Raw genomic sequence first — 18,399 nt, 5'->3', positions numbered from 1 at the left:
TCAAAATTACCGTCAGTTTTGGTTTATTTTATATTATTTTTGTAATTTTCAAGCATTGAAATGTAATTATTTCTTTATGTAATTCATCAGTACTGGACTGCACTAACGAGGATCATTTTGTAAAGATTTTGACTTGACTGAATAGGATGTTATATAAATCCATAAGAGCAGTGTTCCCAAAGTCATTACACTTTCTAGTGATTTTGATTATCATTTGGCATGATAGGAAATTTTCAGCTCTCCTTTGAATAAACCTTAGATGATGTAATTGCTACACTTGACTATTGTTCAAAGGTATTTTGAATTGGAATTGATTTTGAATTTTTGGCTTGCAGTCAGTAAGTGCAAGGCAAAACAGGATCTCTCTGACATCACTGTTATTCATTAATATAGTGTGATATAATAATAATAATAATGAGGACTTTGTATAGCGCCTAATCTTTAGAAGCTCTAAGCGCTTTACAACATTAGACAACACCTATAAGATAAAAAACATATAAAGATATGATTACAAAACCAAACACCATGATATAAGAAAAAAATTAAAAAACATGCTGAGAATATTTAAGGTAGGAAACATTATTAGGTTTTTAAGATATGTGATATACAATGTGATATGTAATATAGTGTGCCATCTGATGTGATATACAATGTGCTATGTAATAGAGTGTGATATATGATGAATTATGTTGACAAGTTCATTGTGATACAGGATAATTGACATTACTATTCTGTGCTAAAACATACCATGTGATGTCAGAGTGTGATATGTGATACATAATGTGCCATTTTATGTAGTATGCAATTGCTATGTAATTTAGTATGATATATAAAAGATATTCTCATTTTAGAAATTCCAGACAGCTAAGAGGTTTGTAATTAATTTTTATGAATAATTATTATAATACAAGGACAAATTTACTAAGAAACAATATCTGTGAAATTTTAAATAAATAAAAGCATTTTTTTTATGCTGCTGGAGCCTTAAAATAAAATACTTATTTTGTTGACTCTTGAATCAGATTACAAAATATTATGAAAGGTAAGAAATATGTTTTATATGCCTCTTTGGGTCAGATTTGGGGGAAGGAGGATTATTATGGTTGATTCCCCTACCCCTGCTGTAAGTTTCTAAATGTATGTGTTTGTGTAGTTTGGGTGATCCCACCCACCCCCACTACAAGCTTCTGAAAATGGGGGTGTGGGTTTATTTTATATGACCCATCTGCCCTTCAGCTTCTGAAAGTTTTTGTGTGTCTGTGGGAGGGACTTACAGTTCATAACATCATAAAAATACTGTAAAAAGAATGCAGTGCCTTGTCTACTCACTATAAGTCAATTCCAGCTTCAAACAGCATGGACCGTAATCTACCATCACATAATGCACCAGCACATTAGGAGATGTATTGTTCAACGGACTACTCTTAAAAAACTGCATTAAACTATATAATGCAGGTGGACTTAACTTCTAAGTGAGCATATACAATACTTTTGTTTGATTGAAAGAAGTGTATTCAGAAGATCTCGCTCAATGAAATATTCATATTTTGTTATATCAATGATTGTTGATTTATTCAATTTTCACTCTTGCTTTTATTAGCAGGTTTAAGTGAGTCGGCAGATCTACTCCATGTCTACAGGGCTGAACTCGCTTTAGAAAAGATTCATCTTTCTAAGGTTGTAGAATATTTAACACAGTTCAACCCAGAGATTTTGGGGAAGCTTCCTCTCAGAACTCTGAGAATCATCAGGTATTATTATATTTTACATGTAGTAAAAATACAGTTAAGATTCAAATTTAAAACTAGTTACTCATGTTTTTGTTAAAGCAGGACAAAAAATTCCAGACTGTGCAGTTTATTGACATATTGAATTAACTACATTCATTGAGATGAGTATGTGTGTGTGTGTATGTATGTATGTATGTATGTATGTGTCTGTGTGTGTGTGTGTGTGTGTGTGTGCATGTATGTATGTATGTGTGTCTGTGTCTCTGTATGTGTGTTTGTATGTATGTATTTATATATATATATATATATATATATATATATATATATATATATATATATATATATATATATATATATATATATATATATATATATTAAAACACGTTAGACAGATATTATATGTTTTCTTTAGAATTTGAAAAATAAGCATGGATTGTAACAATATTCCAGGGAATGTTTCCAAATTTTAACTCACTTGTAACCATTTTCAATGGAATTCTTCCAATTTTTAACTCAACTGAAACAATATTCAAGGGAATTTTGCCAATTTTTAACTCACTTGGTACAATATTCAATGCATTTATTCAAGTTTGTAACTCAACTGTAGCAAGATTCATTGGAATTCTTCCAGTTTGTAATTGCTGTTACAATATTCAGTGGACTTTTTCCAATTTGTACATGTTGTGTACAAAAATATGGGAGAGCTTGATATGTTGTTTTGTAGGTGCCATGATCAGTATTGACATATAACAAATTAACAACTTTTGTGTTTATGCCAGTGTATGAGACATTAATGCTAGTATTGTTTTGAAAGCCTCTCTGTGCATGCAGCCTGATATTAGGTCAGTGTGACCTACTTTTAATGTTCCAGTGACCAAGTGCATCTTTTATCTATAGGCAAGTTCAGTTTCTGGAACACAATTGTACCTGTGGTCATGAAACTTGCAGACTGAGAAGTACTACACCACTTTAACAAAATTTTGCTCAGTGTGACCTACTTTTAAATTAAATATGAAAGTGAATAATAATTTGACAGATAAACATAATTTGCCTTTAGAAAAAGTAATCTGATATTGCCCATTGAAAACATTATTTTTTGTCTGTGGAAAAAGTAATCTGAATTGCCCATTGAAACATTACTTGTCTGTGGAAAAAGTAATCTGATATTGTCGATTGAAAACATTACTTGTCTATGGAAAAAAGTAATCTGTTATTGCCCATTGAAAACATTACATGTCTGTGGAAAAAGTAATCTGATATTGAACCATGAAACATTACTTGTGTATGGAAAAAATTAATATGATATTGCCCATTGAAAACATTACTTGTCTGTGGAAAAAGTAATCTGATATTGCCCATTGAAAACATTACTTGCCTATGGAAAAAAGTAATCTGATATTGAACATTGAAACATTACTTGTCTATGGAAAAATTAATCTGATATTGCCCATTCAAAACATTGCTTGTCTGTGGAAAAAGTAATCTGATATTACTCATTGAAAACATTACTTGTCTGTGGAAAAAGTAATCTGATATTGCCCATTGAAAACATTACTTGTCTATGGAAAAAAGTAATCTGATATTGCCCATTGAAAACATTACTTGTCTGTGGAAAAAGTAATCTGATATTGCCCAATTGAAAATATTACTTGTCTGTGGAAAAAGTAATCTGATATTGCCCATTGAAAACATTACTTGTCTGTGGGAAAAGTAATCTGATATTGCCCATTGAAAACATTACTTGCCTGTGGAAAAAGTAATCTGATATTGAACATTCAAAACATTACTTGTCTGTGGAAAAAGTAATCTGATATTGTCGATTGAAAACATTACTTGTCTATGAAAAAAGTAATCTGATATTGCCGATTGAAAACATTACTTGTCTATGGAAAAAGTAATCTGATATTGCCCATTGAAAACATTACTTATCTATGGAAAAAAGTAATCTGATATTGCCCATTGAAAACATTACTTGTCGAAAGAAAAAAGTAATCAGATATTGCCGATTGAAAGCATTACTTGTCTGTGGAAAAAGTAATCTGATATTGAACCATGAAACATTACTTGTGTATGGAAAAAAGTAATATGATATTGCCCATTGAAAACATTACTTGTCTGTGGAAAAAGTAATCTGATATTGCCCATTGAAAACATTACTTGCCTATGGAAAAAAGTAATCTGATATTGAACATTGAAACATTACTTGTCTATGGAAAAATTAATCTGATATTGCCGATTGAAAACATTACTTGTCTATGGAAAAAAGTAATCTGATATTGCCCATTGAAAACATTACTTATCTGTGGAAAAAGTAATCTGATATTGAACATTCAAAACATTGCTTGTCTGTGGAAAAAGTAATCTGATATTACTCATTGAAAACATTACTTGTCTGTGGAAAAAGTAATCTGATATTGCCCATTGAAAACATTACTTGTCTATGGAAAAAAGTAATCTGATATTGCCCGTTGAAAACATTACTTGTCTGTGGAAAAAGTAATCTGATATTGCCCATTGAAAATATTACTTGTCTGTGGAAAAAGTAATCTGATATTGAACATTCAAAACATTACTTGTCTGTGGAAAAAGTAATCTGATATTGCCCATTGAAAACATTACTTGCCTGTGGAAAAAGTAATCTGATATTGAACATTCAAAACATTACTTGTCTGTGGAAAAAGTAATCTGATATTGTCGATTGAAAACATTACTTGTCTATGAAAAAAAGTAATCTGATATTGCCGATTGAAAACATTACTTGTCTATGGAAAAAGTAATCTGATATTGCCCATTGAAAACATTACTTATCTATGGAAAAAAGTAATCTGATATTGCCGATTGAAAACATTACTTATCTATGGAAAAAAGTAATTTGATATTGCCCATTGAAAACATTACTTGTCGAAAGAAAAAAGTAATCTGATATTGCCAATTGAAAGCATTACTTGTCTGTGGAAAAAGTAGTCTGATATTGCCCATTGATGACATTACTTGTCTGTAGAAAAAGTAATCTGATATTGCCCATTGAAAACATTACTTGTCTATGGAAAAGTAATATGATATTGCCCATTGAAAACATTACTTGTCTATGGAAAAGTAATCTGATATTGAACATTAAAACATTACTTGTCTATGGAAAAAGTAATTTGATATTGCCCATTGAAAACATTACTTGTCTGTGGAAGAAGTAATATGATATTGCCCATTGAAAACATTACTTGTCTGTGGAAAAAGTAATCTGATATTGAACATTGAAAATATTACTTGTCTGTGGAAAAAGTAATCTGATATTGCCCATTGAAAACATTACTTGTCTGTGGAAAAAGTAATCTGATATTGAACATTGAAAATATTACTTGTCTGTGGAAAAAGTAATCTGATATTGCCCATTGAAAACATTACTTGTCTGTGAATAAAGTAATCTGATACTGCCTATTGAACACTTCTTCTTAAACTTCATTACTATGCCCTCCAGAATTTAGTAAACTTATTTTTCTTGCAAACATCTCGGAGAATGAAACAGCTGATGCATGTTTACAAAGTTGTTGCTTAGATTAAATTAAGGCAGCATGAGTTATAGCCAGTAATAGAAGGGTGATTCTAGGCAGCATTGTTTTAGTTGTCTTTGTGTCATTTAAGGTTCTGTTTGATGTGTTAGTGTTCCATTTGTCTTTGTGTCATTTAAGGTTCTGTTTGATGTGTTAGTGTTCCATTTGTCTTTGTGTAATTTCAGGTTCTGTTTGATGTGTCAGTGTTTCAGATGTCTTTGTGTAATTTCAGGTTCCATTTAATGTGTCAGTGCCAAAGTGTTCCAAAATTAGAGTCTGTAAAGGAAGAACAAGAAAAAGAAAAGGTATTTACATGTACCTGACCAATGAAAAGAGCTATTTTATTGGTAAAAAGTCTGTTATTAGTCTATACTGGTTAAATTTGCTGATGTCATTTTATGGAGTGAGACCGTACTGGTTAAGTTTGCTTATGTCAGTTGGTGGGCTGATCTTGTTTGGAATGATGGATGAGAAAACATTGGAACTGCTATGCATTTATCTTATGTATTTCATGAATATAGGTTAAAAATGGGTGTTGGTATGGAATTTTCTTTATAATTTCTTCTCTGATTATCATGTACATTAAAAGTGGTGATCTCAGTTTTCAAAAATTCCATACCTTCTGTGTTAATAAATTTTTTTATCCAACATGGGGTGGTAGGTGTAATATAGTTATTACTATATTTGTCTCTAATCCATCTCTCTGTCCATACTTTTTCCTTTGCATTTAAATTAGGCACTCTAATTTTAGCTCCTGCACAAAAACATACACCATGTCATTGTTGCTGTCAATATCAGCAATCAATGTCATCGACAAGCTTACTAGTATTTGAACCTAAATATATTTTGGAAGCACTTTTACGAGCAGGTATCTGATCAATATCATAAAGAAGCTTTATAGTCCAGATTGGTTATACAAGTGCCTTTGAGATTTAGTCATGAGGGAACAAAGGAATTCATGATTCTATAGCTATCCTGGTTCTTTTGCAGGAAATGAGAGATTATCTTTTTATAGTTTTTCAGTGACAAAGACATCTTACTGTCTGTTTCATGTTAAAACACATATTGGGCTATAAAGTTCTGTTGTTGCAAGACAATCTTATATGTATTTTTATGCCCTGACTGTTTGCATCAAAGGCAACCAAAGTCTTGTCTATCTGAATGTTTGACCAATTGCATGTCCTTCTGGCCTTCATGGAAAGCTTGTTATCAAGACTGCAAGAAACCCAACAAGCACAAACAAATTACATTTAGTAAACATATATGTGTAGGCAAGCAGATTAGATTTTCAGGTCATTATGTCAATTTTAAGTTTTAAGACAGGTTCTAGTTATCTGGATCTTGGCCTCTTTTGAAAAAAAAATTTTTTTTGCAGATTAAGCAAAAGAATGTCACGAGGTACGATGTTTTGTTGACTAGATTAAGTTTTAATGCCCTTGGCAATTTTTCAAACTTTTCTAAGTTTTTGAGCTTTCTGAACTAAAGTTGCGGTTGGAATTGGGGGTGGAGCATATTTGTTTTACGAGCATAAATTTAATGTCAAGATGGAGTCAGATTGTGGGTGGGGCATGTGTGTTTCACAAACACAAATTTAAGTGGAGTTAGATCTCTTCTAATTATGTTTTTTGGTTTATTTGTGTTTGTGGCACTTGTGACATTCATAGCATGATCTCTCAGGATGAGTTTCATTTTTCTGAATTTTGATTATCTTCCCAGGTCTTATAATTAGCTAATTTCACTTATATTTACCTAATTTCATTTATTATTGCCTAATTTTGATTATTTTATTTTTAATTTTAAGGAAGAATTAAGCAAGTTGAACCAAATAAATGACTTGATTTGTGGGCAGTACATACAAAACAGCGTCACTAAGGCCACTAGTGATTCAAAAGATACATTGCAAGGTAATGTTAATAAGAATAAATTTCAGAACCCTATATACATGTTGATGTTACAAATCCTTATATACATGTAGATGTTACAGAACCCTATATACATGTTGATGTTACAGATTCCTATATATATATGTAATGCCACCAATCCCTACATACATGTAGATGTTATAGATCCCTACGTATATGTAGATGTTACAGATCCCTACATACATGTAGATGTTACAGAACCCTATATACATGTTGATGTTATAGATCCCTATATATATGTAAATGCCACCAATCCCTACATACATGTAGATGTTATAGATCACTACATGTAGATGTTACAGAACCCTATATGCATGTTGATGTTACAGATCCCTATATATATATGTAAATGCCACCAATCCCTACATACATGTAGATGTTATAGATCACTACATGTTGATGTTACAGAACCCTATATGCATGTTGATGTTACAGATCCCTATATATATATATATATATATATATATATATATATATATATATATATATATATATATATATATATATATATATATATATGTAAATGCCACCAATCCCTACATACATGTAGATGTTATAGATCACTACATGTAGATGTTACAGAACCCTATATACATGTTGATATTACAGATCCCTATATATATGTAATGCCACCAATCCCTACATACATGTAGATGTTATAAATCACTACATACATGTAGATGTTACAGATCCCTATATACATGTATATGTTATAGATCCCTATATACATGTATGTATGTAGATGTTAGATTCATATATATATATATATATATATATATATATATATATATATATATATATATATATATTTGTAGCAGTCACCTAATTCCTATATTCATGTAGATGTTATAGATCACTACATGTAGATGTTACAGATCCCAGTATACATATAGACGTTATAGATCCCTATATACATGCATGCTTGTAGATGTTACAGATTCCTATATACCTGTAGATAGTACAGGTAGACAGTTCTTACATTTGTCATACATTGATATTAAGTCAGCTCATTTGATAATAAATATTGTTGTTGTTGTTGTTGTAAGGTTAGATGCCATTTTTCAGCACATGATAGGCTCTACATGGTGGCCAGTATTAACGGTGGAGGAAGAACCAAGGACATTCTGGAAAGAACCACCGACCCATGAGAAGCTACTGGCAAGCTTTCTCACATGCCCACGTTGGCTGAATCCGAGACTCGAACCTACACAGACAGAGGTGAGATGGCAGTGATCCATAACGGAGAGCACTTTAGACCACTCGGCCACTCGGGCCCCCAAATAAATATTGAAACTGAGGTAATACAAACATAATGACTTGCAGAACTCTGCTACCTTTTGCTGCTAGTAACTTTTTTCACTGAGTCCTTTGTAATATCAATTTGAAAGTAATATTGTTTGTTTGCTTTGCTGAATAATTAACATAGTTAAAACTTGTGATCGCATATGACCTATAATAGAAATTTAATTCTCAAACAGTCTGTAATACTTCCAGTGCAGTGGTCTGTATTACTTCCAGTACAGTGGTCTGTATTACTTCCAGTGCAGTGGTCTGTATTATTTCCAGTACAGTGGTCTGTATTATTTCCAGTACAGTGATATGTAGTGCTTCCAGTACAGTGGTCTATATTACTTATATAACAGTTCAGTTCAAACAGTCCCCAGTACTTGATGATTGAAATACATTTTTGGCTTAATTACACAACTTGCAATCACTGTACTGTGTAAGTTATAACATTTTTGTTGTAGGCATTCTAGACCAGCAGCATGTAATACACTACATATAATATTATTAATATATTTCAATTTATAAGAAGACTTAGGAGAACTTTTCTATTATTTTAAATTTAACTTAAGACAACTTTTAGAACCATACACTTTATAAGTGACAGTTTTATTGCCTATAGGTGAGAGAATTTCATTAGAGACAAGAATCTGGTGAAGTGATAAGTTGATATTGGGTAGCAGAGTGCATGTACCTAGCAAATTCATATGTGTATCATATTACCATGAACCATATATTGACACTGTGTGTTATACTACATCATACCATATATTGACAATGTTTATCATACTACATCGTACCATATATTGACACTGTGTGTCATACTACATCATGCCATATATTGACATTGTGTGTCATAATACATCATACCATATATTGACACTGTGTATCATATTACATCATACCATATATTGACACTGTTTATCATACTACATCGTACCATATATTGACACTGTGTATCATACTACATCGTACCATATATTGACATTGTGTATCATATTACATCGTACCATATATTGACACTGTATATCATATTACATCGTACCATATATTGACATTGTGTATCATATTACATCGTACCATATATTGACATTGTGTATCATATTACATCGTACCATATATTGACACCATGTATCATACTACATCGTACCATATATTGACATTGTGTATCATATTACATCGTACCATATATTGACACTGTGTATCATACTACATCGTACCATATATTGACACTGTGTGGCATTCTGCTTGTGATTAACAAATTCCGCTGTCTACCTTATATCAACTCTTTGCAAACAAGTGCATGTGATTAACAAATCCAGCTCTGTACCTTAGATTAGGATCTAAACAGTTTGGCCTGATGTATAAGTGAGTATATACAGTAGGGATTGATATTTGTTCATATATCTGCCCATCCCAGTCATCAACAATGAGGCCTGATGTATATGTGAGTATATACAGTAGGGATTGATATTTGTTCATATATCTGCCCATCCCAGTCATCGACAATGAGGCCTGATGTATAAGTGAGTATATACAGTAGAGATTGATATTTGTTCATATATCTGCCCATCCCAGTCATCGACAATGAGGCCTGATGTATAAGTGAGCATATACAGTAGGGATTGATATTTGTTCATATATCTGCCCATCCCAGTCATCGACAATGAGGCCTGATGTATAAGTGAGTATATACAGTAGGGATTGATATTTGTTCATATATCTGCCCATCCCAGTCATCGACAATGAGGCCTGATGTATAAGTGAGTATATACAGTAGGGATTGATATTTGTTCATATATCTGCCCATCCCAGTCATCAACAATGAGGCCTGATGTATAAGTGAATATATACAGTATGGATTGATATTTGTTCATATATCTGCCCATCCCAGTCATTGACAATGAGGCCTGATGTATAAGTGAATATATACAGTATGGATTGATATTTGTTCATATATCTGCCCATCCCAGTCATCGACAATGAGGCCTGATGTATAAGTGAATATATACAGTATGGATTGATATTTGTTCATAAATCTGCCCATCCCAGTCATTGACAATGAGGCCTGATGTATAAGTGAATATATACAGTATGGATTGATATTTGTTCATATATCTGCCCATCCCAGTCATCGACAATGAGGCCTGATGTATAAGTGAATATATACAGTATGGATTGATATTTGTTCATATATCTGCCCATCCCAGTCATTGACAATGAGGCCTGATGTATAAGTGAATATATACAGTATGGATTGATATTTGTTCATATATCTGCCCATCCCAGTCATCGACAGTGAGGTTAGAGTTTGAATTTAGATCATATTCTCATACAATATTGCTTGTAGAGTCACATGACTTGGTATGCAAATTTTTCATAAGCATCACAGCCTTGATTGAAAATTAGGTCACTGTGAACTGTAGTTTATGGTTTGCAATCTGGCCATGCTGCCATGGGAAATTTTCCAGTATTATTAAATATGATCCATATGTATTTCTTCCCACATCATGCAACAGTTTGGTCCAGCTGACAGTTTGAATGTTAATTGAAATGGTTAAACGTGTATCTTATCCATGCTTTTGGCTAACAATTGCTGTCACCAATAATTTGTCATCACTTATAGTTTGCATGCTGACTTAGAGACATTTTATCATCACTTATAGTTTGCATGCTGACTGATAGACATATCACTTATAGTTTGCATGCTGACTGATAGACATCTTATCATCACTTATAGTTTGCATGCTGACTGATATCACTTATAGTTTGCATGCTGACTGATAGACATATCACTTATAGTTTGTATGCTGACTGATAGACATATCACTTATAGTTTGCATGCTGACTGATATCACTTATAGTTTGCATGCTGACTGATAGACATATCACTTATAGTTTGTATGCTGACTGATAGACATATCACTTATAGTTTGCATGCTGACTGATAGACATATCACTTATAGTTTGCATGCTGACTGATAGACAAATCACTTATAGTTTGTATGCTGATGGATAGACGTATCACTTATAGTTTGTATGCTGATGGATAGACATATCACTTAAAGTTTGCATGCTGACTGATAGACATCTTATCAACACTTATAGTTTGCATGCTGACTGATAGACATATCACTTAAAGTTTGCATGCTGACTGATAGACATCTTATCAACACTTTGCATGCTGACTGATAGACATATCACTTAAAGTTTGCATGCTGACTGATAGACATCTTATCAACACTTATAGTTTGCATGCTGACTGATAGACATCTTATCATCACTTATTGTTTGTATGCTGACTGATATACATATCACTTTTAGTTTGTATGCTGACTGATAGACATATCACTAATAGTTTGTATGCTGACTGATAAGCATTTTTATGTTTCTGTTTTCATCATCAGATAGACAGACCATATCGGCAATGGTCCAGTTTCTAGAACAGAGACAGCTCTGTGACAAGCTTCCTTCCAGAAATTCACCCAGCTCATTAAAGAAGCACCTGCTGGAACTGGAACATTGGAAATGTGCAATATGTGAGCAAGATATCCTTGAATGTATGGACACCATGGAATGTGGTGCCCTCATTGTTTCAGAGTCATGGGGTCTGCACATAAACTTTAACATTCAGTTGACATCACTGCATTTACAACTGGATGACATTATTCTCACTGTATCTTGCATTTTATCTGAAAAAGTCAAGACAGTTTTGTACAGGCCAATCTTATTGGCTTCTCTACTGTCAGTTAGCTATCATGTAATAGACGTATTATATACTAGACATTACATACTAGACATGTTATACACAAAACATTACATACTAGACATGTTATACACTAGACATTACATACTAGAGTTGTTGCTAACTAGACATTACATACTAGACATGTTACATACTGGACGTATTATATACTAGACATTACATACTAGACATGTTATACACTAGACATTACATACTAGACATGTTGCTAACTAGACATTACATACTAGACATGTTACATACTGGACGTTATATATACTAGACATTACATACTAGACATGTTATACACTAGACATTTTATACTAGACATGTTACAAACTAGACATTACATGCTAGACATGTTATACACTAAACATTACATACTAGACATGTTACATACTGGACGTATTATAGACTAGACATTACATACAAGACATGTTATACACTAGACATTACATACTAGACATGTTGCTAACTAGACATTACATACTAGACATGTTACATACTGGACGTATTATATACTAGACATTACATACTAGACATGTTATACACTAGACATTTTATACTAGACATGTTACAAACTAGACATTACATGCTAGACATGTTATACTCTAAACATTACATACTAGACATGTTACATACTAGACATGTTACAAACTAGACATGTTACATACTGGACATATTATATACTAGACATTACATACTAGACATGTTATACACTAAACATTACATACTAGACATGTTATACACTAGACATTACATACTAGACATATTACAAACTAGACATTACCTACTAGACATGTTACATACTGGACATATTATATACTATACATTACATACTAGACATGTTATACATTAAACATTACATACTAGACATATTATATACTAGACATTACATACTAGACATGTTACATACATAAATGCACAGTACAAAAATGTTTGTTAGCTAAATATTACAGTTGTGTTGGGCACTTGAATTGTTTTTTCAGTTAAAACTTATAAATTAGGTGTTTAGACAAATGCCTATCATACTGACAGGGTTACACATGATATAATATAAGCACATAGAGAGAAATTGGTCACATGTAAAAATGGTTTTGGAGTTTTTACATTAGTCCTCTTTGTTCTCCTTAACACAACCTACAGCTTCAGGAGGAGAACTACTCATGCACCTGTCCAAATGGACACAGATTTGGTAAGATTTTACTTCACATTTAATAACGGTAAAGTCAGGATGGTACATTCTATTTCTGATGCAGTGATAATTTAAAAAACTGCAGGCAATCAAAGTTTTTCCCACTAGGCATTTGCACAGGGTTGGGCTCGTTTTGTCCATTTCAAAGATTAATTGTAATCATTTAGCAGTCTCATTTGAGATACAATCTAGTTTGTGTTATTGAATTTCTTTGATCAGTTGATAATGATTAAGGTTTATCTTTTCAAATGACAATTGGTTTAACTCTGCTAAATCTACAGGAAGGAAAATGTATTGTGTCTATACATATTGATGATGGTGATAATTTGATACAGGCTTTAGTGTATACATACGTGGTGATTCTATGTTATTAACCTGCCCATGCTTCAGTATTTTGCCTGCTTCAGACATTGATTGATTGCACCATATCAACTTAGGCTTTAATAATCATAGTGTTATGTATGATCTCATTCAGAATATTATACCATACAAATTTTGAACATAGTTTAATGTATTTATAGTTTAATGTATTTATAACATAAAACATTTATCATGGATACCCTTATCAACAATGCTTTGCAGTACTAGATTGCTATAGAAAGAGAATCTGATGTCTGAATTTGACCTCCATTTTTACAGGAAAATTTGATATCTGAATACAACTTCTGTTTCAAACAGCATTTAATGTCAGAATTTGACCTTATTTCAAACAGAAGAATTTAATGATTTAATATGACCTCTATTTCAAAACAAGAATTTATTGTCTGGATGTGACTTCTATTTCAAACAGAGCATTTAATATCTAAATTTTACCTTTATTTCAAACACAAGAATTTAATGTATACATTTTACCCCAGTTTCAAAAAGAAGAATTCAGTGTCTATGTTTTACTTGTATTTGAAACAAAATTTTAGTGTTTGAAATCAACTTTTATTTCAGACAGATCATTTATTTGTCCGAATTTGACCTCGCTTTGAAACAGAAAAATTGGATGTCAGAATTTGACCTGTTTTTCAAACAGAGCATTTAATGTCAAAATTTTAACTCTGTTTGAAGGAGTAGAATTTTATGGTCTAACTTCTACATCCATTTCAAGCAGAAGAATTAAACTGGACTAATTATAAGGTCCTTTACCACTTGCTAATAAATTGAGTCCTTCTGCAATCTACATAGACACTGATCTGCCATTGCGTAATGTTAGGCATGTCTAGGTCTTTGTAGTTTGTGTAAGGAATAGTCTACATAGACACTGATCTGCAATTGCATAATGTCCAGGCATGTCTAGATCTGTGTAGTTTGTGTAAGGAATAGTATACATAGACACTGATCTGCCATTGCATTATGTCAGGCATGTCTAGGTCTTTGTAGTTTGTTTAAGGAATAATTAGTAGAATAAACAACATAGACACTGATGTGCTGGTGTATTATGCAACATCATATCAGGGTCTATGTTGTTTTCCATTGGACTTTAGTTATAAGTGAGTATATGTTGTATCTAGCTGAAAAATAATCAGTAATCTATGAATTTTTTGTTTGTTTCAGGTCTGTGTCTGAAAACATTCAAGCCATGCTGTGATCTCCAGTACAGGACCTGTACTTTATGCAGGGTTTTTTATGTCTCACTGGAAAGTTTAAACAGTAAGTTTTTTGTCTCTATTCGTTTGTTCCTCCATATTTAATTTCTTTATATTAGTGGTCTGACATTGTCCCAATCTTTAAATTTATCTTTTTGTCTCTCTATCTGTCTGACTTTCTCTTTTCATCTGGTAGAGCTGGAAGATTGTGCCATTCTTTTTGGCTGGAATAGCTCTTCATCTATCTGGTACTGAACTGTTGTACCTATAAATTCAGCTTGTTCAGATCTTTTTTATAACTACTGTAGAATAATTGTTATATCATTTTATATCTATCATTTTCAAGTAAAACTAGATGTACCTGGTTCATCAGATGCCTCCATGTAACAGACATCAGCTTGTAATGACATTTATAAATACTTTTCATATATACTGAACCTTTTTATTATGGACAGTTGTTTATAAAGGACAAAAAATATGGACCTTTTGTGACCATTATAGACAGGTACTTGTATATCTATATTTGCTTTTTTATGTGCAAAGTTTGATGGAAAGGTTAAGATATTAAACATTGCCAGTGGTAGCAGTCCTGTTTTAGCACAGCCATTCACAATGCATTAAAACCTGTCTTAAATTTTATATTTCTTTGTCTAGCTTGGGTGGACATAGAAACAACTGCAATTTTTTGTTGGCATAGTTTTGTTATTTTGTAGTTTATATTTTTTATACTTGTAAAGATTGATCCATGAAATTGATTACCCATGAATATGCAAACTTTGCAAAGCAAAGTCATGATTTTAAATACCCATGAAAATATCTTTTACCAAACCAGAAAAACTGGGTATTTGTGAAAAAAATGATACAACAGTATGCATGGTATTTTGGTCAGTGATGAAATCTCAGTTCTACTTTATTAGTACAGATATATGGTATGTTGGTCAGTATTTTTGGATCAGATTGATTATAAGTATAATTGTGTTTATATGTGCAAGTTTTTATTTTCATTAATTCTGTTTATATGTATGCATTTTATTTTTTTCAGAAATCTCATGGATACAAGATAGGTCAAAATGCACCCTGTGTGAGGGGCAGATACTATAACTACAAATTTGGTAATAAAGACTCATATTTGTATTGCAGTGTCCCATTCTTTTTGCTATTGGAAATGTGGCCACTTTTTATGCTTCTCCTTGACAGCAGCAGGTTCATATAGTGTTACCGTTATCTTTTTTGTAGTCAGGCCATTTCAGACACTATGGTAGGACACCCACTCTTTCTGTACTAATACCAGATCATATCAACTCTACACAGACTACATGACCAGTACTGACATGGTGTGGAAACCAGACCAGTTTTGGACAACCCATCACCGCATTTGGATACACATACTGGCTATGCTTGCCAGTTTCTTGTTGGCCAGTACTGTATTGACATGTTATGACAGTCTACTTGGACTAGTTTTGGAAAACCCATCACAACATTAAGATACCCATACTGGCTATGCTTGCCAGTCTCTTGTTGGCCAGTATTGTATTGACATGTTATGGCAGTCTACATGGACTAGTTTTGGAAAACCCATCACCACATTTAGATGCCCATACTGGCTATGCTTGCCAGTCTCTTGTTGGCCAGTACTGTATTGACATGTTATGGCAGTCTACCTGGACCATCGTCATCATCATTGGCATGGCAGCAGCACTATCACAAACACCTCTACCACCACACTGTAATATTTTTATATTTTTAGTGTTTTGATTTGGTTTTGTTTTTAACTTTGAAAATCCAAATTTTAAGTTTTATCATTAATTATTAGATTACTTCAAAATATAGGTGATGCGTAAGCTTCCGGTATGTTGATCACTGTCATAACACACCTTTTTACATTCCGTAATGTTGCGAAAGATTTTTAAAAGGTTCTTAGCTTTAGCAAAACCCACTTGGGAAATCCTAAGATAGGTTTGTGAAACATTATTGGGAAAGAGGTGTTCCTAAGATAGATTCATAAAAACGGACCCCGTACAGTAACTATACCATAGGTTGAAACTGTGGATCACGCAGAGCATAGAACGTTGGCCCTTAGAAGCAACCAATTACCATTGCTCTCACTATCACATGATCATTATCCATGTGGTTTATTTGACTTTGTCAAACTTTGCTAAAGTTAACTAAAGAATATTTGTATTAGGTCTATATACCTACAGTTATAATGGCATTAGGCAAACAGTTTTTACAGGAATAGCAACATATTTGACTCATTTGAATTTGCAATAACTGGAGAAGCAATCGATGATGTATTTTTCTCTCAAGGATATGCATTTAAAATGAAGCAACAAATTTATTTTGAAAGGAAATTAGTAAGAAACTTATTTTTAACAATAAATTTGACTAATACAAATTAACAAACTAATTACTGTAAATCGGTATATTTCAGAATAGACAAAAACACAACAAAACGGTGTCATTAAAATTACATACTGCTAGTACCTTTGGAGAAACTATACTTAAAAATGTGTCTTAAATGCAAAGCTACAATTAGTTTTGTAAGCTTCATACTGACAGAACAATAGCAAAATGTGTTTCTCTCCGGCTAAGATAAAGTTTTCTGTAAAAGCCTAAATTAGAGTGATAAATAGAAGGTCACTGTGACCTACTTTCTGTGTTTGTTCATGTTAATCCAGTATATGAATGTACTTGTCAAGTTTCACAACAAAAGAGCCCAGGTTTCAAGGAAACTGAACCAAGTACACACAATGAATGTTATGATGGAATGACAAAATATTGTAAGGGAAGTAACTCTTTATGTTGTAGGAATGTGCATTCTCATTCACATAATTAGCTGCCCAATATGAGCTTCATCATGGAGTTACCCGAAGTTTAATCAGGCATATAAACGAAAGTGTTACTTAGTTCAGCCATTTAATATCAGGAGCTTTAACATTTACATTTCAAAGATAAAGATAATACATACATAATAAATATTTAATTGAATAAGCAATGAGGGAGAAGACATTGGACTGGTTACAGTCATTTTTATCCATTTTGTTCATTTAATTCCAGGTTATAAAAAATGTCCAGTCTCACAGAAAGATTTCTGAACATTTAGAAGTATGGCGGAATATGTTTATTTTCTTAGTTCGACGTCACCCATACAATACTAAATCCAGAATCCAGAGTCATACAACATGTTTATTATAGGATAAAATCTTTGAGTATTAAATAAGAGACAATAAAAAAGAAGACTACTCTGAGTCTTCATTGTAATAGTTACATGCACACATGGGAGAGTTAAGTAAATTAACTCTGTAACAATCAGATTTTATGGGACTACATGAGTTTAGTGTATAGGATATTACAGTGACTTTTGACAATATCATCATACAGTAAAAAGCCCGTTAGTTGAATTA

The 18,399-nt window shown here is 32.4% G+C and overlaps 1 protein-coding gene across 3 annotated transcripts in view; it reads left to right on the top strand.

The window, feature by feature from the left end:
* LOC149779365 (uncharacterized) overlaps positions 1 to 16,129 on the top strand; it is a 93,857-nt gene extending 77,728 nt beyond the window's left edge. Inside the window, exons 14-20 of one of the 3 annotated variants that reach the window (XM_089939991.1) lie at positions 1,604 to 1,751; positions 5,511 to 5,583; positions 7,080 to 7,182; positions 11,892 to 12,033; positions 13,372 to 13,421; positions 14,964 to 15,059; positions 16,038 to 16,129. In XM_089939991.1, coding sequence (XP_089796117.1) covers positions 1,604 to 1,751; positions 5,511 to 5,583; positions 7,080 to 7,182; positions 11,892 to 12,033; positions 13,372 to 13,421; positions 14,964 to 15,059; positions 16,038 to 16,096 — 671 coding nt within the window. In that variant the 3' untranslated portion in view covers positions 16,097 to 16,129. Of the gene's footprint in view, positions 1 to 1,600; positions 1,752 to 5,510; positions 5,584 to 7,079; positions 7,183 to 11,891; positions 12,034 to 13,371; positions 13,422 to 14,963; positions 15,060 to 16,037 lie in introns of all 3 variants that reach the window. The other 2 variants (XM_089939990.1, XM_089939992.1) reach the window with 2 other exon arrangements.
* The last annotated feature ends 2,270 nt before the right edge of the window (positions 16,130 to 18,399 follow it).

The sequence above is a fragment of the Sinohyriopsis cumingii genome, chromosome 17, assembly GCF_028554795.1.
Source record: "Sinohyriopsis cumingii isolate HCF-2022 chromosome 17, ASM2855479v2, whole genome shotgun sequence".
NCBI lineage: Eukaryota > Metazoa > Mollusca > Bivalvia > Unionida > Unionidae > Sinohyriopsis > Sinohyriopsis cumingii.
Note: the sequence above shows the minus strand (reverse complement) of the source record. Positions and strands in the feature narration are given on the sequence as shown.